This window comes from Puma concolor, chromosome A2 (genome assembly GCF_028749965.1).
Source record: "Puma concolor isolate L17-30 chromosome A2, mPumCon1.1.hap2, whole genome shotgun sequence".
Classification (NCBI taxonomy): Eukaryota; Metazoa; Chordata; class Mammalia; order Carnivora; family Felidae; genus Puma; species Puma concolor.
In genome coordinates this window covers 149,254,281-149,271,272 of record NC_141668.1, presented here as the reverse complement: position 1 = coordinate 149,271,272, position 16,992 = coordinate 149,254,281, and the positions used below count along the sequence as shown (strand labels likewise).

The 16,992-nt window shown below is 48.4% G+C and overlaps 1 protein-coding gene across 5 annotated transcripts in view; it reads left to right on the top strand.

The window, feature by feature from the left end:
• Positions 1-200: 200 nt before the first annotated feature.
• Positions 201-16,992, top strand: part of CACNA2D3 (calcium voltage-gated channel auxiliary subunit alpha2delta 3) — an 863,963-nt gene continuing 847,171 nt past the window's right edge. For 4 of the 5 annotated variants that reach the window (XM_086697917.1, XM_086697916.1, XM_086697914.1 and 1 more), the window contains exons 1-2: positions 202-448; positions 1,114-1,195. In XM_086697917.1, coding sequence (XP_086554043.1) covers positions 327-448; positions 1,114-1,195 — 204 coding nt within the window. In that variant the 5' untranslated portion in view covers positions 202-326. Of the gene's footprint in view, positions 449-1,113; positions 1,196-16,992 lie in introns of all 5 variants that reach the window. The other variant, XM_086697915.1, reaches the window with a different exon arrangement.

The window sequence follows — 16,992 nt, the reverse complement described above, 5'->3', positions numbered from 1 at the left end:
CCCGCGCGGCGCCTCCCGCCCTCCCGCCGGGGCCCGCCGGACTCCCCGGGGCCGCCGAGGCGGGGCCGGGCGGCCGCCGAGCGAGAGGCGCGGCTCTCTCCCTCCTCCCCCCGCCTGCCTGCCTGCCTCTCCCCTCCCTTCCCTCCCTCCTTCCCGCCCTCCCCCACCCCCTGCTCCTTTTTCTGCTCCCCAAGTGAGCCCGGCGCGCGAGAGGCAGGCGGGGCGGCGCGGAGCAGGCAGCCCAGCGCGCTCGCCCACCGCCCGCTCGGCGCAGCTCCCCGCGGCCGCTCCTGTCGCCGCCGCCGGCGCGTCGGAGGGAGCCCAGCATGGCCGGGCCGGGCTCGCAGCGGCGCGCGTCCCGGGGGGCCTCGGCGCTCCTCGCCGCCGCGCTTCTCTACGCAGCGCTGGGGGCCGTGGTGCGCTCGGAGCAGCAGATCCCGCTCTCCGTGTAAGTGCCGGGTCGTGCGCCGCCCGGGGAGGGGACCCGGCCGCCCGCGACCCGCCGTGTCCAAGTTTGGGCGCCTGCAGGTGCGGCCGGGCAGGACCTGCCGCCGGCGTCGGCCTCGCCTTTCGCACCTGCCTTTCAGGACGGGCGTGGGGCGGCGAGGCTGGGGTGGGATGCTCTTGCCCCCTGGCTCGGGTCGGCGAGGGAGACCTGGAGAGGCTCACCTCAAGTGACACCTCCAACTTTGAAGCCTGTTTACCGAATCCAACTTCCACGGGCCGTTTATTTACTCCCTCTTTGCTATCTTGCCATCTCACTTCTTTTGGGGTGGGGGGATGGGTGGGTTTCTTCCGACTAGTATTTGCCAGGTGATCCCAGTTTGCGTGGTCCAGTTCTCGGGCAATTATTCACATAACCCCCAGTGATCTTTTAGAGAGCTTGGGAGACTTGGCGCATTCTGAACTATGTGACCCCCCTCGGGCCCCCTCCTGCGTTGCGCTCTGCAGTTTGGTGCTGGCAGTTTCTACCCAGGCGCTTTTTCTATCTTTTTTTTTTTTTTTTTTTCTCCCCCTCCAATGTTATATCGCCCGGCTCCTTCAGCCACAGCTCCGTGTGTGCGTGTGTGTTGACTGTGACACGGGTGATACATTTGCCCTTTCTCCCTGTAGGGTGAAGCTCTGGGCCTCGGCTTTTGGTGGGGAGATAAAATCCATTGCTGCTAAGTACTCTGGTTCCCAGCTTCTGCAAAAGGTAAGGTTTCTGTGGTGGCAGGAAGCGATGATTTTTCCAGCACAGAAAATGGAGGCAGATTTAGTTTTCCAAACAAACGTGATCCCCGAGGAGCAGCATCAGTTATCAGAGGTGTCTCTGATCCCCTCGTTTCTTGGCAATGAAGTGTGCAATGACTTCTCCTCACCAACTGGTTATTTTTAGATGACACTTGATTCTAAACACAAAGAAAAGCGGGATACTCACTGGCACTGTCCTGGCTAGGGCTCAGAAACTGAGTGTTTTTGCATGGCTCTCCTTCCAGTGCCGGTATTGCTGTTACAGTGTGAGGGCAGATGCTTCTCTGGCCAAAAAAATGCTAACTTCATCCAAGGGGCAGCGTCAGCGCCTGTTTTACGATGTCTTTCACCTTGCCTGCGTTGGAGACTGGGGTTCGGCGTGTCTGAGAAAGACGCTGCACTATTGTTTGTCATCCCTGCGGTTGTACAATCCCATTATTCCCCAATCATCTAGACCCACGGCTGGGATGCATTACATCATTACAGATAAGGAGAATGAATGTGGTTATCTTTCCACTCAGCTGCACTGCCGGGTAATAACCTATGAGAGTAGTCCACAAACTTAAGAAATTGGTCTGCGTCCATATAGTTCTGGAGAGTAATGAGAACGGAGAATTGATTATTAGGCTTTTATCAGAAGCTGCATCAATTTTAATTCAAACAGGCAGTATGATGCTTAAAATTACCTTGTGAAATGTATGGTCCTTTGCCCTCCTCTCCAAGGAAGAAAAAGGAAAAATATAGGCTGGGAAGGAGAGATTACAGGGGTTAAAAAGAATTTCAAGTTAACAAATCAACAGGATTAATCCAAGTATTCTCTCAAAGATAGAAAATAAAAATTGGCCTTTAGGGGATAATTCTCTGAAAATGGGTACAAACAGCTTAAATTGTCAAGTTAACTTTTAAGCATTTTTAAATGTGCTTTTTGGGCCAATGTAACATATGTGTTATGCATGCTGCCTGGTAACCAAGTACGTATTTTATTTATGGCATTCCGCTTCAGAGAGTAGCGTTTTTGGGGACATTATATGAAACAGTTTGTCACATGAAATCCGAATATCGTAATAAGGCATCAGCCCACAATGGAATGAGGGAAGTTATTCTTAAAAATTGCCAATAGTCATATTCTTTGAAACCGTGAAAAAATTGTTTGCTCAACTCCGCTATTTGGGGAAGGAATCCATTGAATTATAGGCAGTTGATAAAAACTTGAGGCTACGATGTGCCTTTATGGAAGATGATCATTTACATTCCTGTGACCCACCTCTCCGTTTATAGGAATTGAGTCTTTGCTAGCATTCTTTTAACCTGGACCAGTCTGTATTCTGCTTTGGCATTTTGCCTGCGTGTCAGATGTTTTATGTGGAAAGTTTTGGACTGTTGCACTGCGTGTGTTGCATTGCTTGTGTATTTTCCTTATGCTTTTAAAGAAGAGAACGTTTTGTATAACTTTAAAGAAACATTTTTCAAATGCATGTTGTAGTGCGGTTGTACCAACTCTGAAAGTATCCCTTCAGAGCCTGTGAATGTTTTTTTTGTGTGTGTGTGCTTACATACCTTTTATCTCACGTTTTGTAGAAGCGCATGAGATACGCTTTTTCCTTCTCTCTGAAGTTAGCACAGGCACTCGCACTCACATACGTGCTGCACAAAAGCCCATCAGCCATATTATTGGCCACTCTATAATAGCAAATTGGAAACAGCCAAAATGCTTCTCTTACCTTCTCATCAGTATCCTTTCTGATATTGAATTCACAAGCTTAGCTCTGCTTTTGTCATGTTTGCAGCTTGACAATTGTGTAATTATATCCAGCTGTTTATGGCTTTGTTGTCATTTCTTGCTGTTGCCTGGCTTTTTGTAATCTGATGCGAGGGGAAGGTGGGGTGTTGCTTGCCATTGGGTTCCAGGGTGCGTACCTGCTCTTGCATTTGGAATGCTGGCATCTGCTGAGGAGTCCTGAGATACCTATGGCTTTGGCTTGATAGGCAAGGACTTTCATGAACGATGGGCAGGCATGCCGGACAACTTGGGGGGCACTTTTGTAGGTACCTTTTGGTCATCTTGGCCCGTTACCTCCAAATATGACAGTGTTTTTTAAATTAGCAGAGAACATTGATTTTTGACAGTTCAGAGTATAGGAAGGTATAAGAAAGGTCTCAGGTGCTCAGAGTGTGGGAGGCATCAAATCGTTTGGAAAAGCAAGGAGACAGTTGCCTTTCTCTTGCTTATTTTCGAGTTTCTGCCCATGTGTGTGAAGAAACACTCTTCCAGTCAGAACTCTATGCACCCTTCCATCACGTCACTTCATCCTTAATAATGAAGATACTTTCAAAATGAGTTAAAAAAAAAAAAAAAACTTGGCTGAAAAATGTGCGAACACTGTATTAAGGGTCTTCAAAGGTGACAATACCATGTTGCATAATGGACACTTTTGCATAATTACACTTTTAAGGCATGGACATTTGAACTTGGTTTTCAGTTAAGTGGGTATACTGTATACCAGTGTATAATTTTACATGCTCTGTGTAGTTTCTCTAGTTGACGCTTCTTGTTGTGAATTAATGTAGTGTGTTCATTTTTAGAATGGGAGCTTAGTAATTTTTGCACTAGGGCAAAAACTTTACAAAACAGCTATTGTGAGTGTAAGTTAAATAACAATTGGCCGCTTATTTTAAGGTGTTTGGAGACTGGGAAAACTGCCATTTTGGTAAGGCTTTTATTAGATAATATAATTTGAGCTGGTAGTATTATCACTGACTTCATCAGCATAAATACAAGTATTTAACAATGTACTTCATTGTCACGGCTTCAAGAAAGAGAGTATGTCCTCAGTTGTTTCTATGTTTAATACCACGGCTTTTGCTACTTTAGCTTATGATAATATGGTAGGTATTCTCCGCCAGAATTTTACTCTTTTTTTCCCCCCTGCTTTTTGTCTTTGCTGAGCACAGGAATAGCAGCCTATTAGTTTCTTAAGAAGAGGATATTTTTGAGTTTATAAGATGCAGTCATCGTGTTTTAGCAAAGTCGCGTGTTTTCAGTACGGAATGGAAGAACATGAGACTTGTATTTTGGGCCCAGAGTTAAGCTTGAGGGGTTTTACGGTTGTTACAGAACCATGGGCCCCTGCAAGGGAAGTCGTGTCGTGCTGCTGCGGGTCCGTATCCCGCTGTCCTAAGCCGGCAGGTACTGTAGACGTTTCGATTCACTTCAACTTTTAATTAACTTTCCTATTTGACGTACTTATGCCGGTATTCAGCTGCCTCTATCTTGCTTCATTTTCCTCAAAGAATGCACATTGTTTGTGTTCTTTTGGAGAGGTATAGTTTTATTACCTCTCTATTTGGGGATTCAGTGTGCAGCATTCCGGTGGGTCTGGTAACCTAGGCTGTTAAACTCGTGGGCTCCACACTCTGAACATCCACAATACAAGGTTTTAAAGTGGTGTGATTCTCATTTCATCCTCCTTAGGAAGAATGTGGTCGAGGCTGGGTTTTTCATTCTATTTAGTACCGCATTCAGACAATGCTATGTTTATGGGAATGAAGGGTTCCAATTACACTTTCTAGAATTGTGATGATAAGTACACAGCGGAAATACAGGTACGGTATGTCTCTGTCTTTAATGCGAGGAAAATAATTGACATTTACCTTGGATGCCTCATGCAGCGCTTACCAAACATGCACTTCTTGGAATGCATGGCAAGGCTTTTGCGTCATCAACTATTTATTGAGAGGACGGCTTTAATACATAAACGTGATGTCTCTTTGCGCAAGACGGAGTCAGCAAAGTGAAAGGTTGGTTCTTTCACCCATTTTGATAATTATGACTTTTCATCAGCGTGGAGATCGATGGACTTTTAAATAATTGAAAAGGAGGATTCACTTGTCAGGAATTGGGTAGGAAGCCTGACGCGTGTACAGATTGCTTTTTAGGTGGGGGGGGGGTGCTACTTTGCTGAACATTTTTGTTGAGAAAACACAGTTGTTTGTCATTCTGCAAGATGAATGCATTCAGCCTCCACCGCCAGTGCTTTAATTCCCAACGCCACTTCAGCTCCTGGACTTTTCTCTGGCAGATTATTTTTAAAAGCCTTGAAGTCTCAGAAATGACAGATTTCAGTCTTTCAGGACACTTTACTGGTTTCATTATCCCAGTCACCAGAACATTAGTGGAACAGGGTGAACCAGTTGCAAGTCAGTGATATCTTACCCACGCATGTATCTAACTGCATTTGTGAACTCACACGCTGTCCTTTGCCCAGCAGAGAAACTTCTTTTTGTATGGCTTTGCTAAATTTTTGTCTGAACTTCTTTTGTTCATGTCTTTTTCTTCTTTTACGTTCTCTCAAAATTTCTTTGCTGCCAGATAGATTTCTGCTTTGCCTTTTCTTTCATTAGGAGCCGCTGCAGCCCCTGTGGCTGGATTTGCAGATGCTGGTCAAAATTAAGGGAAACGAAAATATAGGCATTATTTTCTTGTCGGAGGCAAACTCAGATTTTTATTTCAGTGTGGTTATAATTTTGATCAATTACTATGGCGATCTCATTCTGGCTCTTTATTTCATTTTATGTTTTATCTTATTCTAATACCAGGGTGCTTTTAGGCAAGCACGCGAGTACCAAATCACCTAATAATTATGAAATCTGTGGGGCACGTGCAAGCACAGTTGGTGTGTCCATTTTGTGGTGAAGACCTAGCCATGTATGAGGACGAACAAAAGTAAAAGAGACGTGGAATCATTACCCCAAGCACCTGTGGGCCCACCAGGTGTTTAGCTGTCCTGCAGCCTGGAGCACATGGTCCCAGGAGTGCAAGTTTGAGGTTTGAGCCCTTTTCAGTCTTTGACTGATCCTCAGTTGGTGGTAGTGCTCACACTTAGGTTGATCAATACGTGACTTGGTGCGTTGGGCTTACTTAAAGAAGCGTATATTCTCACCCAGATCTTTTGTGTCCTGTCTGCTATTCATCCAGATTTACCGTCATAGATGGCAACAAATGGACTTCTTCTTTGTCCGTGTTCATGTCGGTCAGGGGTCCTCCATGTTTCGCAGTCACAGTGCTAATTGAAATGGTCCTCCTCGGCGGAGACCCACAGCATCTTCTAGACAGAGGCTTTGAACAGATTCTGTGCTCCCTGGGACGCTCTGCTCTGACTGGGATGTTTGCTGTGGCTGAGACAGAGAAAAGATGAAATAAATGCTGTAAATGCCAGTCTGTGAATTAGCATCTGAGATCCTTTTAATGCAACTTTTATACAAGAGACATAATGGCCTATGTTTTATCTCGAGTGATTGCAGTCACGCTATTGCGTATCATTCGGAAAGAGACAGAGTTCCCCACGTCAGGCTTCTGGAAACACTGGTGGAGTCTTTATCAGCCTTCTTTGGTCCATTAAACAAAAGTTAGCGTCTCCTTCGAGAGAAGGAAATGATATAGAGGAAGAGGAGGGCTGCTTGATTTCCTGTGATTTTCCTGAGTATTTAGTAACCAGCAGACTGAGGTGGTTGTTCCTGAAATGTAAAGCCAGTCTCAGAGACCCCTCTGTGACACAGTCCTCTGTCTGGACCACAACCCCCCGCCTTGACAGATTAGGCATCTGCATCGCTGATTTTTTTTAGGGGATTTCTGTGTGTGTAGCCAGCATGTCTGCTTTTCAGAAGAAAGTTATTTTACGGATACAAACTATGAGAAGAGTCCAGTGTGTTACCAATAAATGGTAAACATTTCAGTGTCCATTTGCTTTGGACATCCACCACTCATTAGGTGCTCATTCCAAGGCTGTTTAAATAAGGCGTTAAATGTATAATGTGTATTAAATTTGTATGTTGCATACCTTCCTGGTTACCCCAAATCAAGATTATGGAAATAAACAGCTCAGAAGCCAAACTATTAATGGGCATTTCAAGGACATATTGGAAAGGAGAGCATTATCGTTTGACAAGAAATAGATGGCCACTTCTTTGTGCACTTCAGAGTGTTTATCTTGGCACCTGATATTGGAGAACAGTAGCCTCCGAAGGTTAAAAGAGCTGTTATCCATGTAAATGATCTGGACAGGCAAGCTGGGCAGGGCCGTAAATGGCTGTGGGTTCACAGAACAGACCTCTGGTTATCCGTTGTAGGTGAAGCCAGTTGATATTCAGGGCTCGCACATGTCATTACCATTACACTTATTAGCTTCGTGCATGCGTGCATATGCCCGTGAAAATGGATGCTGCTTATCACAGATTGTGCCAGATGCCGCCTGCTGATGGAGAAGACCACTCTTGTCCTCTCGGGCTGCCAGAGAGTGTGGCTTGAGGGACCCCACCAGGGTGCTGGGACAGAGCCAGTCCAGCTGGCACCTGAGATCTTGTAGGCAGCTGGAAGCTGAGGATCTTCTGAGACCAGGACCAGCTACATAATTTGCAGGGCCCAATGTGCAAGGGAAATATGGGGCTCCTCCTTCAAACACTAAGAAGAATTTAAAGATGATGACAGCAGAGCATTAAAGCACAGGGCCTGTTGGGTGCTGGGCGAAGTCCTCTACGGGGCAGGCCGTCCTCATTTCGGCTTTTTCTTTTCCCTGCTGGGTAGTTCGTCCTCTCAGCCTACTTGAACGTTCGCTCCCGCCACAGGCTAGAAGGTGTCCTTTGCCCGTCTTTGTTCATCCTCATAATAGGTGGAGAGCATGGAGCATTTTCAGAGACGCACTCCTTTGGAGATGCAGTGTTGGTAAAGGAAAGGTCACTGGCCTCGGAGCCCCGGCATTTGTCTTTTTATCTTTTCTGTAGGCGTTTCCTGAGTGGATTTGGGCAAATTGCTTAATCTCCTAGTAAAGACAGGTAGCGTCCACTCTGCAAGTCCTGCATTCCAGGTATTGTGATAAGTACTTCACATGTGCCATCCGCCATCCCTAAGTTCTCCCAGCGACCGAATGAGTCAGGGACTACCATTCACCCCATTTTACAGATCTGGAGCTTGAGGTTTACTGAAGTTAAGCAGCCTTTCCAAGGTGATGGAGTGTGCTTACCTGGCCGCTGTGCTGGAGTTTCCCTTTGACCCTGTGTGACCTTTTTCAACCTCAGTTCTTGTTTGAAACAACTGTGGCTAATCCCTGCGCTTCTCCACCTCCTGGGTGTCTGGGAGGATTAAATGAGGTAACAGCTGAGAAGTTACTTCAGGAACTGAAAGCCTCGATAACAGCAGAGAAGACAGGTGTAGAGTCAGAGGGACTGGGATTGGAGTCCCAAATCTGCCGTTTCCTAGCTGGTTTGCCTCGTAGTTTAACATTTCTGAACCTGTACCCTCAAACGTGAAAGGAGACCAGCACCTTCTACGTTGTAGGCTGTAGTGAGGATTAAATGGAATAAAGTGCAAAAAACACTTAGCATGGTGCCTGGTATGGGAAAGCCTCCCGGCAGGGATTGGTTGAGGTCATGATTGGTTGCATGATATGAATAGAGGGTCTTCAGGTAACCTTCCCTGAGCATCCGTGGGGCCTGGCTCACAGATATGTGTGACTCAATGAGCAAGTGCACGAATGGGTGGGTGAGTGCTGGGTGCCAGCATGTTGGCAGGTGATCCCACCTCCCACCTGACGGGGATAAGCTTGTGGACCCCAGCGGGAAGAGGCTATGTGGAGGCAGCCTCCCCCCAGACATGCCCTCCTCTCCTTGAGGTCAGCTCTCTTCTCCCTGAGGGTCATGAGTGGAACCCCTCACACATCGGGCTTGAAGAACTGCCTCAGGGTCTCCCTGTTACCTTCTTCCTGGCTCACCCTGCTGTGGGGGCAGTGGGTCAGGCTGAGGAGTGGCTGCCTGTGCCCCAGTGTTCAGGGTGCGGCTAAAGCCATAGGAGAGCCCAGGCGCCCAGCGATCCTCTCGCTGGGGCGGGGGGGCACATCCAGGAGCCAGCCATGGACACTCATTGATCCGAATGCCCTCTCGGAGAGCATTCCAGGTATTTCCTCCCACCTGCTAGACTTCTCCCAACAGCTTCCTAGGTGGTGGCCCTGGAGACCAGCAGGGGACAGGGCACCTCACTGGGCAGGGGGTCTTTCCTCCTGTCAGGACAGGGAGGTGCAATGATGCATGGGGACTGCCATCTGCCACCAAGTCGCAGGAGGCACTGAAAGGCATTCTGTGTCCCTTGGCCCTTCCCACTGGCCCTGCCTGCCTATGTTTCAGAGCTTGCTTGGCACATCCTGTTGTTGTGTTTGCAGTCCTCTGCTGGTCTCCTTGAAGATGTTGAAGGAGTGACGCGGGCCACCCCGGTTTGTACAGACATAGGCACCAACACTTGGAAGTCATGGTGGGGGGTGCTATTGTAGACGCATAGCTTTAGAAAATTGTTTATGCACGCAGCCCTTGTAACCAGCAGTGAAAATCAGTAAGAAGTCGGGCATGAAGGTGAACATGCAGAAGCTGTGGTAGTTCCTCTTGGGCCAGGTAGTTCCGAAAAGTGCCCAAGCACCATTTGTGCCCAGAAATGTTACAGAACATCAGAGTCTGACAGCACCAGCAGCTTCTTGAAATCCACCAAGGTCATAACCAGCTTAGGTAAACAGATGGTTGATGGGGGCTGGATAGGAAGGAGATGGACTTTTTTTTTTTCTTCTGAGTGTTCACGAGCCAAGCGTTCTTTGTATGAAAGCAGATCATGTAAGGCATCTGATGTGGTCCTTAGTTCTCCTGGAGGCGGCCCACCTTACCGCCTCTCCCAGGTGGGGCTTGTAGCTCAGCTGGCCACGCGGTGAGGCTGGGACTCACATGGGTTCATGTTGACCCCCCCAAGCCTTTGACTTTCCTTTACAGCACATGACGGCTGTGTGGGATCAGCCCACCTGAGCACACGCTTCGGCGGGGTCTGCAGGGCCACAGCAGGATGAGAAGGGCTGGGTAGGTGGGGATGCCAGAGGCCTCGTGTGTGCTTGGGTGGGGTTTCGAGATATTTGCTCTTTGGGCAGCAAGGCCAGGAAGGGCTCTCTGACCTCCAGCGTGGGCTGTGCCTTCCGTGGGACAGAAATGGTTCCTAGGGGAGCGTTGGCAGGGTTGGCTGGTCTGGCCCTGGCTGGCAGGGGGGAGGTGGCAGTGTCGGACACCTTAAGGCCTCTTCTCAGCCTGGAGGGCACAGCTGCCAAGGAAGAGAGTGACCTTGTGGGATCCCCAAGCAGGATGCAGTCTCAGCTAAGACAAGAGGACTGAGCAGTTCTGCCAAAACCGGGGAGCATTTACCTCCATGTTTTCCCTGAAAAGTCAAACCTGCTCTTCATCTCTTGGCTCAGGTCTCTAAATATGGCAAATGTGGTATCATACACTTACTGATTTGACATATTTTCTTGAGACTTTGGTGTTTTGCATTAAAATGGAGTGAAAGGTGTAATTGGCCTGTGGAATTGCCCTGAGTCTAGACCTTCCCCTGATGTAAACTTGACCCTGCATTTCCTTCTTGACAGCTGCTCACTCTTGGCTCCCAGGAGGGAGCCAAGTGTCTGGTTTTAGAAAAATCTAGATTTCTATTACGATGAGCTTGAGCAGCTGAAAAGAGATTTTTAAAAAGAGCACGGGCTTTGGAGCTGAATTCTGCTCTCCCAGTCACTAGTTTTACCTCCCTGGGCCTTTGGTTTGCTCACTGGCAAAACAGAACTAATAATAAAAGCACCTGTGTCATAGGCATTGGGGAGGATTGGATGCTATAACCCACACGAAGTGTTTGGAACAATATGTGGCACATGGGAAGCCTCACTGCCCTGGCTTCTCTTGTTTGTAGTGTCCTGCCTCATTTTTAACGAAGAGCAGGAGAGACTTCAGGAATTTTAGTCACTTTGACCCCATGATGAGTTCATAAAATTAAGACAGCATATGGCATATGCATTTAATGCAACAAAGGCACCATTGCAAACAAAAGCATTTATTATGTCCCCAGGGAGGTGGATTGCTTTTGCTTTCTTTCCCGAATTCTTCTAATCTAGTCCCTCATACAGTAAAGGTGGGAAGTTTTGGGACACAAGTTTGTTCTTGCTATAACATTGTACTGTAATTTGCAAAGCAAGGGGAAACTCAGAAACACCGGGCAGGGCTTTGGCTCTTTGTACCTGCACCATCCGTAATGCCTTTTCTATTGCGCTTTGTTGAGGCAGAGGCGGAAAAATAGTGCAAAAAGAACAATAGGTGTGGGAGGCAATAAATCCATTGGAAGTAGGTAGTCTTTGGCCACGAGTCATAACATACAGCTTTACTCTTAGCCTCCTACCACTTTCCATTATCGGTGAAATTTCTATTAACACAATATGATTACATTATGTGCAAACAGCTCAGTGGGCATAGGTTTTTGCCTATGCTATGTGGCTTCTTGGATGGTAATGCTAAAGTTTGAATATTCTTTTTTCTCAATTTTGGCCTGTGCCCCTGTCAGAATGCTGTGCTTTTGTACACCAGCACAGAGGACACTGTTTAAGGGACTCACTGTCAGGCAACCAGTCAAATGCACGCGTGTGTGTGTGTGTGTGTGTGTGTTTTAATATACATGGGCTATTTCCCTGTGTAGATTAAAACTGGTGTCTACTTTAAAATCTCAAGATCTGTGGCCAAGTGTGAGTATTTCTGAATATTAGGAGTCACTTGGTCACCCTGAAATAAGATGTAATCCTCTCAGGAAAGGGCTCACAGCTCACTAATCTTTTGAAAAAAGCCAGCGATATACATTTGCCAGAACAGGAATTTCAAAATTACGGAGCCACAGCTGGATTTTCTACTTAAATTGCAAGATTTTCAGTTTTTGTGTGAAACAAATACCCTATGAATGTTAAAAATATATAGACTTGGAAAGAAATCAAGGGATTATTGATTGAAAACTTTTTTTAAAAAAATATTTATTTATTTTTAGAGAGAGTGAGCGAGAGAGCGTGAGAGAGCACAAGTAGGGGAGAGGTAGAGAATCCCAAGCAGGCTCCACACGGTCAGTGCGGAGCTCCATGTGGGGCTTGAACTCAAGAACTGTAAGATCATGACCTGAGCTGAAGTTGGACGCTTAACCGACTTACAAGGGAGGTGGTTGGTCTTGGGAAGGCAGAAATGTGTTGGTGAAAGTCTGGATCTGAGTCAGGCTAATCCAGATTTGAATCCACTGCTACCACTGACTAATCATATGACCTTGACGAGTCAGTCATTGAACCTCACTGTTCTTATCTGTCAAATGGGCACAATGGTACTAACGTCTAGGGTGGAGTTGGGAAGTCCAAATGAGAAGATGTACACAAGATGCTTAGCAATAGTGGCTCACAGGAAGCGTTTGGAAAAGGTGGGCTGTTGTCACCATTCCCCAGAAGCTGCTCCCGCATACCTGGGCCTGCTGGCTGCTGGAGATAGTGGTTTGTCCACTTGGGGGAGTGCTGATATCGGGACACTGGAGGCCTCATTCGGAGACCTCCATTGAAGCTGCTCACTGCTGAGCTCCACAAGGGCGTCTTAGAAAGTGATCATAATATTGATACAGGTGATTTGTATGTTGTGCCATGTGCTTCATTTGCATTATTTAATGCCTCACAACCACTCCTGAGGTTGGTTCCGTCACCACCTCCATTTTAGAGATGCAGAAGCCAAAACAGAGAGTGTAACTTTGCCCCAGGTTCCCCAGCTCCAAGTGGCAAAAGCAGGCTTAGAACTTGGGTCTTGTGAGTCCTGTTCAGGTGCATGGGCTGGAGCATCTGGGTATTTCTAGGACCAGCATGTTTTGGTCCTAGCCTGGTATTGGCTCATTCGGACAGTTGGTGGAAGCTTCTTCCTCATCCTTAATGTTTCCCCTTTGGAATGTTTAGTGGATGCATTGTCGTTTGCTTTCATAATACAGAATTTAAAAAGGAGCAACAGGGGCGCCTGGGTGGCTCAGTCAGTTAAGCGTCTGACTTCGGCTCAGGTCATGATCTCACGGTCCGTGAGTTCGAGCCCCGTGTCGGGCTCTCTGCTGACAGCTCAGAGCCTGGAGCCCATTTCAGATTCTGTGTCTCCCTCTCTCTCTGCCCCTCCCCTGTTCATGGTCTGTCTCTCTCTGTCTCAAAAATAAATAAACGTTAAAAAAAATTAAAAAAAAAATAACATAAAAAGGAGCAACAATGAGGGAAGGGCTCAGTAAGCCTTCTAGCTTTCTAGTTTCCTCTTTTATTATAATAACATGATGCTGCTTGTCTTTTGATTTCCTTTGAGGGTCAGCCAGCCCTCTCCACATCAGGTCTGACTCTTAAGAAGCCTTTCTGAGAATCTTCATTGAATTTGGCTCAGTTTCCCTTTTTGTGTTCCGCATTATGGAAACGGATGATCCTGTGGAAGAGCCTGCTTGGGCTCCAGGACCCTGGTACGAGATGGATCTGGCTTGGAGCCCCAGTGTATCCCTTCTTTGCTTCACTTCTGGCCCTTGGGTTCCTTACCTGTAAAATGGGGTCATGGTGAGAATCACCTGTGTTGGCATGTTCGCAGTTTTAGTGCCCAATAGATTTCACCTCCTTGGTTTTTGATGTGCTCATTCTTTGTCTATCTTTCCTGGGTATTTGTTGGTGCCCCCCCCCCCCCCCCCCCCCCGGGGAAGGAACAGTTCTGTTTTTCTGCTTGATTGACAACCAGCTTGAAGGCCACAGCCCTTAGACCCACTAGGGTCAGTTTTATTTTGCATAGAATGAGTCCGGAAGATCTGTTCATGCCCCTGGCAGCCCTGGGGATATGCAATATCCTGAGGATCCCTTATCTCTTCCTGTGGGGAGTGTCAAGAAGGAGGCAGGTAACTAGACCTTAAATTCTCCAAGGGCAGACTTGCTCTTTTTGATGGGAGAGGCACTTAGCACAGAGCTATCTTTAGGGTGGGGTTCAGGGGTTGTTGGCGGAATGTACAGATTAAACAAAGGAAGAACCTTGCCGGGCCTTTTTTTCTGGTGCTCACATGCTGGTGATCAGAATAAGAACACTGTTGAGCACAGGCCAAGAACTAGGTCCTTCACATCTCTTTCCCCATTTACTCTCTCGTACTGGGTTTTATGAATCCTCAGCATCAGGCATGGATGCCGCAAAAAGTCGGGGGCTGCCTCCTGGCTGCAGCAAGCCAGCTCGGAAGCCCTGCAAGCAGGTCCCTCGCCCACAGCCCTCTTGGTGCCAGCAGGCACTGCCAGACATCCGAGCCAGCTGGTCCTCACTTCTTCCAGCCTGCGACCCCCTCGCCCCTGGGGAGCATCCCCGCCGCATCCCGAAAACACGGCCGTGTCTCGCCCAGAAGCCTCCTTACCAGGCTGAGGGGTCCCGGCACCTCTGCAGCGCCAAGCCGAGCAGCTGCGGCGGGAGGACCGCAGTGCCGGGCGGGAGCACCGCAGTGCCGGGCGGGTGCACGAAGAGCACCAAGCGAGACTGATGGGGCCTCCGCCGCAGCCGCCACCATCAACCTGGGGGAGGCAACTCGGCGAAGGCAATTAGGAAGCTGCTGCAGCTAATTCCATGAAGTGCTCGAATGCCACATTCCCAGTGACATTAGGGATAACTGTGAATTGTAATTTCTATCCCTTTCACCTTCTCTGAGGCCCTGCCGGTGTCAGGATGCTGCACAGTGTTTGCTGGGCTTGGTTTCTCCATCTCCTTGCAGGTTTCTTTTATTTTGCATGTGTTTGTTTATTTGTTTGCCTATTCTTTACATCACTGGGACTGGGTTTCTGAGTGTGCGTCGTGGGCGATCGGGAGCTTATTGTCCGCTGCATGTAACCGCAGCGTCCACAGGGCAGCATTACCCGCTCTCGGACGGCGTCCTGGCTGCAGCCTGCATGGCTGGTCCCCCCACCTCCCTGTACGAAGGCAAGGCATGGTGGGAGAGGCCAGACAGCCAGGCGGGGTTATTTGCATTTGCTTTTGAGTCCTGAAGGTGCGGTTGTCTGTTCTCGTCCCCAGGCCTGGCCCGCGGATATGCTGAAAGCTTGCACCAAGCACAGCCCCTCTGAGATTAGGGGAGCAGCTGGTTGGGAAGTGGGAATTAAATTACGTGGATTTAATGGAGGGGCAGTTTTGTCAGAAGATGTTAAGCTTCAGCCCACTTCCCCTAGTATCAGGTCCTACACTATTGCATTTCTCAGGCTTACAGAGGAGTTCCCGTCCAGCTCCTCCTGGGACATCACTCTGTGGGGAGGCTAGGAGGCTGCCTTGGGTGGTCTTTGCTCCTGTGTCACATCACACCTGGGATTTGCTGCGTGGCACGCATTGACCGTAATCTGACGCCTACCTCCTACCTTCATGCTGAGTTGGACTACTCAGAAGGGCATGAGCTCCAAGCTGTGTGTGTGTGGGGGGGGGGTTCCAAGCTTGGGGCACATCTTGGGGACCAGTCCCTCCAGCCCTGGGTGCTTGAGCCTGGTGGCATGGCCCATGTCACAGTGAATCCAGAATGGGCCAGGCCTGGAGCACTGGCGTGTTTACTGCCAGTTCGTATATTGATCAGAGCGTCGAGACCACAGAGGGAAGGAAGGCTCCACGTCCCACAATGGGCTCCTTGGAAGATGGAGAGAGACAGCCTCTAGCCTCAGCCTGGCCCACGCCTGTCCAAGCCCCACCGCTGGACCCCGCAGGAAGCCTGTTCTTGTGCGGCCTCTCCTCTGATCCAGCCACGTGTAGGCCTGAATTTCACGTAGAGGAAATGTTCCCTTAGTGTGTCTGTTTTTAACTGCCCAAATATTTTGTCCCGGTGTATCATGGGGAACATTCCCCTTATTAGTACAATCTATGTTAAATGAAGGGAGTAGGAGACAGTCAACAAAAGCGTTTATTCAGCATTGATAAACCCATCTGGAAACCCGAGACGTCAGCCTTCTCCTTTTCCACAATAGAGGTTCAACTGACCAATTGCTTCGTTTTGGGTAGAATATCTTGGTTTGGGAAAATCTTTAGCTGTCTTAACAGACTTACAAGAACACATTTGCTTTTGACCCAATGTTGGAAATGTTTTCTTCCTTCCTTCTCTCACTCCCTTCCTTCTTCGATAAACACCCATTGAATGTGCAGTGAGGCGTGTGGAGTTGTGTTTGGTGCCACAATCCCTTTGCCACTGTGGCCACCTTTGCATCCTTTGGCCGTGCGTGCTTCGGTGACAGCACACTGCTTGCGGTCCCCAAACGCATCAGGCTGTGTCACGCCTCTGTGCCTCGGCCCATGCAACTCCCGCCATCCACACTGCTGACCCCGTTGCCCTTGTCTGACTGCTGAGCCCTGCCTCTCAAGGAGGTCAGACTTCACGCTGAAATATCACCTGGGGAACTTATTAAAATGCATTATTCCAGTGTCCTACCCCAGAGATTTGGACTCAGTAAGCTCGACCCAGGGCCTTGGAATCTGCATTCCAGCAAACATCTTCAGTAATTCTGTTGTTGGTGGTCCAGAGACCGTGCTTTGAGAAATGCCCTTTGAATCCCACCCCTGGGAAGTCTTCTGGATTCCCCTAAAGAGACTGAATCATTCCCTCTCTTTCCTGCTGAGGGGAAATGTGCACATCGTCCTACCGTGGTTTGCTTAAGTGTCCGTGTGTGTGAAGTCTGTGCTCAGTCCCCGAACCCAGGCTTCCTCAGCGGGCATGGCATGAATGGAGATTTTCTCTGCAGTGGAGAAGGGGGCTTTAGACAAGTCAGGCATTTTATCTTTTAAGTCAGAAGGTACCCAGGAGCACATCTGATTGTTGAAGCAGTTTGTTTAGAAATCACTGAGCAGAGTTGAAGTGGCCATTCTCCAATTTGTAAGATGGAGAGAAATTTGTTGACCTGT